Source organism: Porites lutea, chromosome 8 (genome assembly GCF_958299795.1).
Source record: "Porites lutea chromosome 8, jaPorLute2.1, whole genome shotgun sequence".
Classification (NCBI taxonomy): domain Eukaryota; kingdom Metazoa; phylum Cnidaria; class Anthozoa; order Scleractinia; family Poritidae; genus Porites; species Porites lutea.
Window position 1 is genome coordinate 30,186,595 of NC_133208.1, and position 11,972 is coordinate 30,198,566.

Sequence of the window (11,972 nt, forward strand, 5' to 3'; positions counted from 1 at the left end):
AAAGAATTCTTTTGAGAATTGGCTTTTAGCTTCGATCGCTTTGAGTGCAGTCGACTCTCTCTCAACGGGCACCTCTATAAGACGGACACCCCCGTAAAAGGGACACCTAGAGTTGGTGGGGGTTAGGGGTGGGGATTTGATTGTCTTTGTTGGCCCTGGGGTAGGGCATTTGACTGATCTTGTTCTCCCAGGGGAGGGGATATTTGAATCTTTCTTCGCCCGACGTCGAGATATTTGACTGCCGACTTGGACGAAGAAGACTGAGACCGAACATATGTTTCCCGCTTTCACGCTTCACGCATGCGCCGTACGGTTTAAAAAAAGATCAGGAAACCAGGGAGGCCAATGAGAACAAGCAAAGGCTGAGTGGATTTCACTGTTTTGTCTTCAAATTTCGTTTGTTTTAGCGTGTTTTTGATCAATTGAACTTCTTAAAATACCGTGTTATCAAAGTAAACGGAAGTAAAGAGAAACCAAGTCGATTTTTGCAAGTACAATTGATTAGTGTATGGCTTATTCGCTACATTCACTGTAAACTGATAAAACTGACTTTCTTTGTACCTAGCCTTTACTAAGAACGGTATATTTAAACTTACAAAATGTGGACTTTCTCCTAAAGGTTTATGTATTCTACGCAGTGTAACACGGATTATGGTTAAAACGTATAATTGCAGCTGTAACAGGAACATTTATCTTTGGTGATGCAGCAACGTTTATAAAAGATTGCAGAGTTTTATTTAGAGATATTTTTATTGTGCCTTTCTTAGGTTCTGCCTTTGGATTGACAGCAATGTGCAGCTCGGGGTGGGGAAATTTAGTTGCATTTGACTGGAATGATTTGCCCGTGGGCAGGGAATTTGATTTGAAAATTTTTGAAAAAAGTCAAATCCCCACCCTATGTTCTGCCTCCCCAACCCCCCCCCCCCCCCGACGGCTTTACATTGATAGGTGCATAAGTTGGGAGCAAAATGCCTTCCTGGTTTGCTGCTGTGAACAAACAAAGAAATTTCACAACTAATCAAGCAAGCTGTTTCCGAAATACACGAAGAAGGTGACGAAGTTCGGATTGGAAGATTTAACAGGTAAAGCTTTGTCTTTTTGACACGAATTTATCGATAAAACCGGTGAAAAAGTTTTTTGTTTAAGCTTGTTCACCAATGCAAATTAAGTTTAAGTCTTGCGTTACTTTATTTAGTTGAGTTGTTCATAAATAAGCTTAAAACTAAATTTAATAATCTTTTTTTATACAATGATTTTAAATACAAAAAGAATTCAACTCCTTTTGAAGAAATTTCGCCGTAAGAGCTAAACAAATGCCTTCAAAAGTTTTAATTGTCGGCAAGAAAAAGCGACGGCCGCGGCCGCCCGGTCATTACGCGCCAAAATTGTAATCGTTGGCAACAGTATTTGAGTTAAAAATCATCATTTTTTTGCTCAATTATCTCACTGTTTTAGTATATACTAAAACAATTATTCACCTCAGTGTCGGTGGCTAGTCGTGGATATTTACCTCACTGCTTCGCAGTTTGGTCAAAATCCACGACTAGCCACCTCCACTTCGGTGAATAATTGTTATATATAAAGCTAGACTTGACCAAATTTGAACGTTGTTTGCTATTATTTTAAGAATGACATCGTGAAATAGTAGTAATGTGAAAAAGGGACCACTGACGTCACACTAAGACCGCAGTATATGTCACACTTCAAAATCTTCTCGTAAAAATTGTCTTTCAACAATTCCAGCATGAATTATTTAGGTGTTTTAATAACTACTCAATATAAAGTTGGTTTTGTCAATAGTCCCTAACAAGAAGATGGGGTGTTTCTGGCCTAAAAATCTCCCGATTTAGTAGACATTGTCAATCTAAAACTCACTACTGCGGCGGTTCGGTTATTAGTAAAATAAAAAAAACAACAACAACAAGCCAAGTATATTATAGGTAATCCGATTAAGCATTTTAGCGGAGCTCTGGCGCGCGAAGCGCGCCTGCGGAGCACCATGGGTAAGTAAATCTACCCATCCCAGAAAATTTGATAATCGCGTGACCGACCGACCGACCCACCGTCCGTCCGCACCACAGGCATACCAATGTTTACTTTCACACTTTCTAGCTACTTTGGGAGCCCAGGAGAAAGCTGATTGCACATCAATGTTGTCATCAATTGATAGCTGTCAAAACAGGGTATCCGCTGACCAGTATCACCTGACCGTATCGCGGGCTCAGACGTCGACCATCAAGGTCGAAAAGGTTATCCGCTGACAATTTATTCGTTTTCAAATGATCGCAGGCTCACGTTTACTTTTTAAAATTCATATCAAATATGTTGTGTTTATGTCAGTATCGCCCCGCAATATTACGATTTTGATTTCAAACTAACCTCAGACGCAAAAATTCAGCCAGTTTTTTTAAAAAACAGGCGGGGAAGACCTTTTCTAACCATGGTCACCTGTTGGTCATGCTCCACGTCCAATCTTTATGCTCTGATTGGTTAAAACTTGACAGGTGAGTTGCATCTTGAAAGTTGTTTACTTTGACAGCTGAAGCTGACAGAGTTTTGAGTCAACTTGTGATGTTTTTAACTGTCTTTTTCCACTGGATGTAAAAAATGAAATACAGCTGCTATCAAGAGTGTTCTCTTATTCACGGCTGGTTTGTTTATTGGGTTTTTGGTTGAGAAATGCGTCGCTTGTCAAAGCCGATAATCCGATTTCGGATGGCATCGTTTTTGTTTTTCACCTTGCTGGATGCGTACAAAAATTATGAAGACTCAAGCGATCCTTGCCTTACTTGACAGCTTTCAGGAGCTGCATCTCGAAATATGGTAAGCCTGAGTAATTATTATATTTATATCTAATTTCATGAAGTCCAGAAGCGCAGTTTATGAAGCTAGTTTATGCACGTTTGTATTAAGATTTGACTTAGACACTGATCTGACCTAGTATGAGGTTTGATATAAGCTTAAGCTTACAGAACTTTAAAAAGCCTTTAGTCGATATTAATTCACCATAAATAGAAGCAAAAACGTTCCTAAGAATATTTAGTTATAATTTTGGCTGTAGAAAGAAAGCTTTGAGCGATTTTCTTGTCGTGAGTTCATCTTTGAAAAAAGCAAACACCGGGAAACCGGCGGCTTAAAACATAAACTTAATCTTTAAGCTTACTAGTAAAGACTTGAGGATTCTTTGAGACACTTAAATACTCATTTGTTTTCGTGAATGAAAATTGTTGTCTCTTTAAATGTTCTACCGAATTATATTTCTTTATTGATTGTTGGTACTCTGAAAAGTGTAATTTTCATCGCTTTGCCGTTTGTTTTCAGGCGTTGATAAACATCGCTTGCAGGAGTACTCAAAATGCCGAGCGTATCAAACGCTTTTTAAGATTACACATCGTTATAAAGCCATTAATAAAAAATAGACTCAATAAATTCTTTATCACGTTGAAGCGTAACTCTTTTAAAATTTCTTCGCAAATTTGGCGCTTGTCAAAAGTTAGAACCGGCTGGCCGTATAGGTGATTTTGGACAATTTTTTGAATGTTTCGCTAATTAAAACACAGGCGGCCCAGACGTAGTATGTGTCACTGAATGAATATATTAATATCCACATGGACAAATTAATGCGATGAGTCGTCGAAACTCCCATGGACTAAAATAGTCTAAAAGTCAAAATATAACAAAACAAAGCTAAGATACCTTCAGCTGAACGTATCCTTGTCTTTCCTGGCCGGTTTAAGTGGCATTTTGTTGAGTTTTGAAATTGTAGGTACTATCCACTAAAGAAGAATTAAAGGCTGGCTACAAAACAAACAGACCATCTCCACGCGCCTTCACACGAAGAGCTATAAATTCGAGAATAATCGACGAATCCGCTCCAAATAACCATCGGCTAATCTGCAGGTAACGTGTGCTCCTGCTTCTGCCTCGCTTGCTCCACAAAACCCACCGCAACTGCACAATAATTGCTCGCTCATCAACAACCACTGTTGACCTTTACGCTTCGATATGACCGCAAACGACCAGGTTTAATACGCGACGTGAATATTCAAGCTTAGCGACCGCGTTCGCGCAACAATGCAGCACTTGCTAAGGGAGGGATGGTACTATTGCTTCCAGGTCAATCGACTGACCGAAGGTTCGCTGCGTTAGTTTTGACCAGAAAACAAAAGGCGATCGCGGGACCGTCCGTAAGTTTTCAACAGGGCAGCCCTGGTTTTCAAGTTCGAATTCTTCTAACGTTCGCTGTCTCAGCTGCTGTCACATTGTTCGTCCAGCCGCTTGCATAGGTTCTTGACTCTACCAGACTTATTTGCTTAGATTAACAACGTCTTTAATACTCCATAATATGTTGTCCAAACTGGTGAAGGAGGACGAGAATTTTCAGCCCAGGAAAAAGGCAAAATCTGGCCCCCGCTATGCAGCTGAATGGAAGATACAGCTGAAGATATCGTAAAGTAAAATTTATGTGCGCGATATCTTTTTTAATTATTATTATTATTCTCAAAACTCAGGGGCACCCAACGATGATTTCCCCCTAAATGCATTGAAAACAAATTTAAGGCTGTCCAGAGTACTTTTGATCGAAAAATGCATTCTAAACAACGCTTACATAAATTTAGTCAGGAGGGCTAAAAGCGAAGCTAATTAATGATTTATAGTTTGCTCATACTAAATATAAAATATATCGTGTAATGCTAAGCGGAGAAGGCAACGAGACAGGGCCACCCAACGACTGTTTCCTCAAGTACTTTCAATTGAAAACACTTCTGTAGCTATTCATAAAGTACTTTTAGCTCTATAGAAATGCATTCTAAGTGGCGCTATAAAATTTGCATCTCAGTGTTCGGCCATTCTAGAGGAACTTGAGTCTTTTCGAAATTACGAGGAATTCAGAATTATTTTCCCGAAAATTTTAGATGCAATTTAACGTATTACGAAGGAGATAATTTTTCAGATACCTTCTTTCATCACATTTTTGAATCCGAAAATTTTAGGATTCCATTTTACTCTCTACGAAAAATAACCTAACCCGGTGAGTGAAATGTGAAAAATTAAAAGTTGAATGCCCTTGACCAGAACTGTGAAAAACAACAATAGGTCTAATTGCAGCACACTTTCTTGTACATTTCCTTGCCGTTGATTTGCATGACTGCAACGTGAAACGTCCACAAAACTTCCTGGTTTTCACTTTTTATGGAGAAAATGTGGTACATGTTCTTGTTTACTTTTTCCACTGCAGCTCATTTTTTTTAGCTCCGCTATAAGATTCGTATCTGTTCGGTGCTCCTTGGGCAAATTGGATCTTTTTAAAAATTACAAGGGCTTCAATATCATTTTCCCGATTGATTGACCTGGAAGCAATAGTACCATCCCTCCCTTAGCAAGTGCTGCATTGTTGCGCGAACGCGGTCGCTAAGCTTGAATATTCACGTCGCGTATTAAACCTGGTCGTTTGCGGTCATATCGAAGCGTAAAGGTCAACAGTGGTTGTTGATGAGCGAGCAATTATTGTGCAGTTGCGATGGGTTTTGTGGAGCAAGCGAGGCAGAAGCAGGAGCACATGTTACCTGCAGATTAGCCGATGGTTATTTGGAGCGGATTCGTCGATTATTCTCGAATTTATAGCGCCTCGTGTGAAGGCGCGTGGAGATGGTCTGTTTGTTTTGTAGCCAGCCTTTAATTCTTCTTTAGTGGATAGTACCTACAATTTCAAAACTCAACAAAATGCCACTTAAACCGGCCAGGAAAGACAAGGATACGTTCAGTTGAAGGTATCTTAGCTTTGTTTTGTTATATTTTGACTTTTAGACTATTTTAGTCCATGGGAGTTTCGACGACTCATCGCATTAATTTGTCCATGTGAATATTAATATATTCATTCAGTGACACATACTACGTCTGGGCCGCCTGTGATTAAAAGTCCACGCGTGCTTCGATGGTCCTGAATATTGAATGAATGCAATTTGTCTTGAAGAATTGTGAAATACTGCATTCTGTACGAGGTCTGTATGATAAAAACAGCGCCTCATAGTGCTCTTTCTTCTCAGATGTGGTGTATAAAAAAAATAAAAGGTTGGTTTGCACGCACCCAGATTTATTGGCAAGAATTTGTAAACTTGTCGAACGCAAAAAATTCGGTCTGATTTGTTTTCCAAGAATTTGTTTTCCACGCCTTATCGACTGTGATCAAGAGCCATTATTGCTCTTAAATGTGACCGAAAACTATTTTTTGGGTGTATTTTATAAGGCTATATCAACTCGATACAAGATTTGTTTCACTCCAAAATCACTTAGCTTTTCCCTCAAAAGTCACATGATTTGTGGAATACAAAATTATTGTTTGATTTAATTTATAAATTTTTATAAAATAACTGAGATAGTACGCGTGATCTGATTGGTCAAAAACCTATGGTTTATTATACCGGTAAACCCATAGAAAAAGGCATCCAGACCACGAGCCATAAACAAAACCGGCTATCGATCTGCAAACAACGACTTTAGAAAGGCTAAAAAACAGAACAAGTTACTTACCCAGCCCTTCTTAATATTAAAAGCGTTGGTTTCCACATTTTATTACTGAGCGTCACAATTCGCTACTGCCATAGCTTTAGAAGTCATAAAGTACAAAGCTGGAAAACAGTTGACATTTCACGACGATGCCAAATCGCAGAGAAAGACAACAACTGTGTGAATTTCTGGTGTAGAAAGTCTCTAGCAAAACTTAACCATTTGCCAACCAGCAACAAAACGGATAGTTTTAGCATTCTTGATTTATTTTATGTCAAAATTAAATTCCTTAATGAAAGAACTTGTTCAAAAAAGACATCCTTGATCAAGATATGGTACAAAATCGGCCGCTGTAGGTTGTAAACAAGCTGCCAAGGATGATGAAAGATGTCAGAGTTTCGGGCTGGTTTTTTCCAACATTTGCACAAATTATGCGGTGATATCGATGCCATAACCTACCTCATGAACCACCTGACTTCACGAATCGACAAATATTAACGTCAATATGTGGCTACGGCAAAGAAACCTTTCTCCACCACTGACATATTTCCATCGGTCGCTGTACGTGCATACAAAGTTACATGCGACAACTTCGCAAATGCAGCCACCTCGTTACCGCAGCATTTCTTGATCATAATAAAGTCCAGAAAACAGATCTTAAACCACTGCTTTTTACTTTGTAAAAAGTGAATGAAGTCCTCCATTACAATAGCTGTCAGTTCCATCTGTAATAACGAAATTCTTACGGATCGACTCAACAAAATACGGCTGCGTACAGTCTGATGTTCAATTAATTTCTACTTCTGTACTAAACAAACCATGAACGTATTCTTTCATCGACGTTCGCATGAATATGTGTTGACTTTTCCTGTAAAACAGCTTTCATAAGTTATCGTGTAATGAGGGCAAAAACTCGTGTTTTGAAGTGCTGCTGCTTGTTGTTTGACTGAACTGAGTTTTGAGAAAGTTCAACGCTGTTAAATCGTGAGTCATGATTGGCTTACGATGACTTTAGAGAGAAGACGTGACTTAATCACGGTACTAGAACCATATTTTTTACCTAAAAGACTCCATTCTTCTAAAAGTTATTTTATAAACGCAATAGACCACACTTTCTATGGGTCTACCGGCGTGATAACCCACTTGGGATGTTGGGAGAACACTCGAAAAGCTTGTAAATCACTCGCCTTCGGCTCGTGATTTACAAGCTTTTCTCGTATTCTCCCAACATCCCGCGTGGGTTATCACGCCGGTAAACCCATAGAAAGTGTGGTCTATTGCTTAAATCAATGGGAGCTTCGCTTTTAGCTGTGGCTAAATCTACACACTCAGTGATCTTGGTAATTCAAGCAATCTGATTGGTTAGCTATCTCGGACTATGACGTTATATTCACCGCGCTAGGCGGTGAATATAAAGCCGAACAAAATCGCTGCCGTGAACTGGGTGTTTTGCCAAAGTTTCAAAGTAAAACCTTTTTGAAAATACTCGAATATCCAAGTGCTGATGACTTTGAAGGCAAGAAAAGACTTCATGGTGTTTAACCAGCGTGATTTATTGTGAAGTGGTTTACTTTAGCTGACTTTTTGTACGCTCGAAGCTATGTTTACCACTACAGAGGAAAACGAGGTCGCTTTGTCACTGTTTTATGATTTCGGGATTTTCTCGCAAGACCAATTTTGCCTATAAATAGAAGTTAATTTATGGAGAAGAGAGGAAGACAAATATTTTCGAAAATTGTACGTGCCAGCAAGTTAACAAGGCAAAGAACTTTGGAGATAATCAACGCTCACCTTGATCGCAGCCGCTGTTGACAGCATTTGCAAGAAGCGACGAAGAAAACTTTCTCATTCACGGTGAGTTGACAGAAACAAATAAAGCTCTAGATACTTTTCTTCTCAGAATTGGGTAGTAATTTAAATTTTCGGCGTTTTCTTTTAAACCGTTGATGCTAAAGCTTACAAAACTCGATACAAAAGGATGAAAACTATCATTTGCCATGTTTGAAGATACTGTAAAGATCTAACTTTTGCGCATCCACTGTTTACGTCTTCGTGTTCACGCATGAATTCACCCGTCAATCAAACTAATCGTTTTTTAATGGTTTCCTTTCTGATTCTGTTGAGATCACTTCGTGTGAATATACTAAAACAATTATTCACCTCAGGCTCAGTTAATATTGTTGAATAATCCCCTCGACTTCGTCTCGGGGATTATTCAACAATATTAACTTCGCCTTTGGCGAATAATTGTTAAATATTAATACTTTTCGACGATATTAAACATCTCTTCGCAAATCATTTATTTTGAAGAAAGGATATGCCTACCTTGGCCTTTTTCAGCCCCTTTTAGTTGAGGATATGCTTTAAACAGTTTCTCAATGTTGTTCTTCAGTTGACTTAGCGCCTGAACGCTAAAGTTACAATTCGGGTGTTGCTGTAAATGCTTTTTAAAGAAAGCAACTCCCAAAGCGTTGTATATTGGTTCCAGCTTGATTCGTATAGGAGACGGCATATCTGGACCTCCACTCTTGTAAACCTTTTTGCTGGAACCAAATTTGGTCTTTTGGTTCATAGATTCCTTGAATGTTTCAACATTAACAGACAACGAGGCACTGTATCCTCCAAAACCACCACCAAGAGACACCGAGTTGCCAAGCTGCAAGTAATTTTAAAAGCAACAGAGTGATATCCGAAGTCTTTATTGACACTTTTGTGAAATGTTTTAACCTTCCTCTCCCATGCCATGAAGTAAAAATACTATAAAAATTTAAGGCGCAACACTCGCCGCAAGAAGTTACTCCTAGTCTTTCGCAGCTGTTATAATAATAATAATAATAATAATAATAATAACAATAATAATAATAATAATAATAATAATAATAATAATTTAAACAATTGATAACTAAATTAACATTTCTTTCATTCTAATTAAGTAATCTTTGATCCCGCCAGGATAAGTAAAATCCATATGCACGTTGGTAGAAACTCCTAAAAATAACATGTCAAAGTCTTAAATAAATTCTTCAGTGCGCTTAGTTCTGCGGGTGGTTAAACTTTCGACAGCATATTTCTCGCGTGATAATAGCAACACACAATTCTTACGTTTTCCATGGCGTAGCTGGTCAGATTAGCCCAAGAACTTTTGTAGTGTGAGGTGCTCTTTTCTCCTAGCTCCACCTCAATCACAACATGCTAAAAAGGCACACAGATTCTAATCAACATTTTATAAAATTGCTGTATAATTAAAAATCTTGAACCTAGCAAAAAAATTGTATTTTGCAAACCATGATTTAACGGCGCACGTAGATAAATTTAGCTAAAAACCAATATTAATAATCCTTTGTGAAGGGGGGGACGGAGGAAACTGACCAAGTTTGCCTCTCTGGTTTGTTCGAGGTTGTACCTGGCGTGCACTGAAAAGTTCTTGTGTAGAGGTTTTTTTTTAGTGGTACGTAACCGCAAGATTTCGCTTCTTAGTCACCCAAGATTCACAACTTTCTTAGAGTAACAAACATGTTTAATCACTTGACTAGTAGGCTTACCGTTCCCCAGTCGTCAATAAATTGGAGATATTTTTGCTCATCGTATTTCTCTGGTAAGAGACAAACTTCTGCAGCAAATTCTTCAGACACTGGATACTCCTTTTGAACTGACAATGTCCACTGGAACCGAACTCGACCTCGATTGCACACTTTTTTCTCAACATAATACACGTTGTGGTACTCCGAAGTCTCTCTTTTCATCTGTGCATACCCTAATTGGAAAAGAAAAAATAAGAAAAAAAATCAAAATACTTGCAGGAATATTTCAATATTTCAGCACCCTTTTTACTTTACGATTGGCAGTAAACGGTTAAAACTGTGTTAATGGTAGCGGTTCCTTTCAAGCACTAAGATAATAGGGACGAACTAATCAAGTGAATACGCAGATTAAGTAAGACTCAGGTGACGTTAAAATAGGGAATTAATAATGACTCTGCGGATCGCGTGTATCGTGCTAGTTTTCCCGGAACCTAATACGAGCTATAGTAAATAAAGATAGATCTTTGAGTTGAAGGTGACTTAAAGTGCTAACACACAGAAGAGCAGAAACTTACAAGACAGCTTATGGAGTTGTATTACGCAACACACCCTTACATGTTCCCATAATGGATCGGAATTTTAAGAGTCCAACTCAAGTCAGAATTACTTAGACGTTTCAGTTACTACTGCCCTTTATGAGTTTTTTGGCTCCTTGCATTATTTTAGCACTGAGCTGTCAGTGAAAAAAGTGAAAGTAGGCCAGAATTGAAGGACAACACTAAAATCAAGCACACTGAACGCTGCAGATAAGAGATGGCAAGCCGCATTGCTGATAGATACATCGATCGGTTTTCGTGTCTACAGTCACAAAAGTAGGAAACAAAATAAGGCGGGGGTTAAACCATGGGTAATAAGCGATTCATGCAAGGCCTAGAAATTAAAATAGACAAGGTTCTAAAATTCAAACAGTGGTGTTTGTCATACTTGAGCTTAAAGAGAAAGAAAAGCTCCACAGTCCTCCTGTGTACCCAGCTGAAAAACAAAAAGAGTCAATTATCAGGTTAGATGTCACATTGTCACATTTATCTGGTAATTTACAGTACCAATATCTTAATGATCAAGTAGCCGGTTTGTTGAAAAGCGGAAACAAAAAGGCTGATTGGTTGACCTACTACTAGGCTATATGTTATAGCCCACTAGTAGCAAAAAGCGCCGGCTTTGAAAACCGAAACAGTGGCGGCTCAATCGCGTTTTGCTAGCTAAAGTTGTTTTGTCTCGATATTTTTGACCAACTAGTTGGATTTTACCAAAACAATTATTCCTCTCGCCCTCATGGCCTCTGAGTCAATAGCTCATTCGTCCTTCGGCCCCATGGGCTATTGACTCAGAGCCCGCTCGGGCTCGAGGAATAATTATTAATTATGTAACCACATCAACGGCGTTGTCGTCTCAAATTATATTAAAATTCTCACAACAGCTCAATTGGTATTTCTCTGGTGTTTGATATATAATTATAATAATTGTAATTCTGTGTTATGCTTTTCAGTTTGTACATAAAATGATTAGGTTGCCGAAAATCCGTGAAGAATTCTTACCTTCAGCACCCACTTCTACCTTCAGCTCCTCTTGATAACTTTTAGCGCCAAAAACCGCGTTGGCGCTTTTTTCCTCCACGCATGAATGAAAAGGGGCAAAACTGACCTGATCCGGGACATTATACTTCTTATCGCTGGACAACTTATTTGTCTTCCATGTCAGCTGAAAGATCTTCCTCGTAGAAAGCAATCCAGGATCAATACCTCCAATGCTTGAAGCTCCTCCCTCTGGGTTCCCTTTCAGCAGGTTATAGCCAATGCCCACAAAGTAGAGGCCTTTAGGTGGAACGTGGGTGGCATACGTGAGCACAGGAATGCCAAAAATTAGAAAGAATTCGACGAGATGCAT

The 11,972-nt window shown here is 38.8% G+C and overlaps 1 protein-coding gene across 1 annotated transcript in view; it reads right to left on the minus strand.

Moving 5' to 3' along the window:
• The window catches only part of LOC140945513 (uncharacterized), a 15,609-nt gene extending 3,637 nt beyond the window's left edge, over nt 1-11,972 (minus strand). Inside the window, exons 1-5 of the mRNA XM_073394530.1 lie at nt 11,624-11,972; nt 10,996-11,060; nt 10,050-10,250; nt 9,610-9,699; nt 8,833-9,163 (exon numbers count right to left, since the gene is read on the minus strand). Of these exons, the coding sequence (XP_073250631.1) occupies nt 8,833-9,163; nt 9,610-9,699; nt 10,050-10,250; nt 10,996-11,060; nt 11,624-11,972 (1,036 nt within the window). The remainder of the gene's footprint in view (nt 1-8,832; nt 9,164-9,609; nt 9,700-10,049; nt 10,251-10,995; nt 11,061-11,623) is intronic.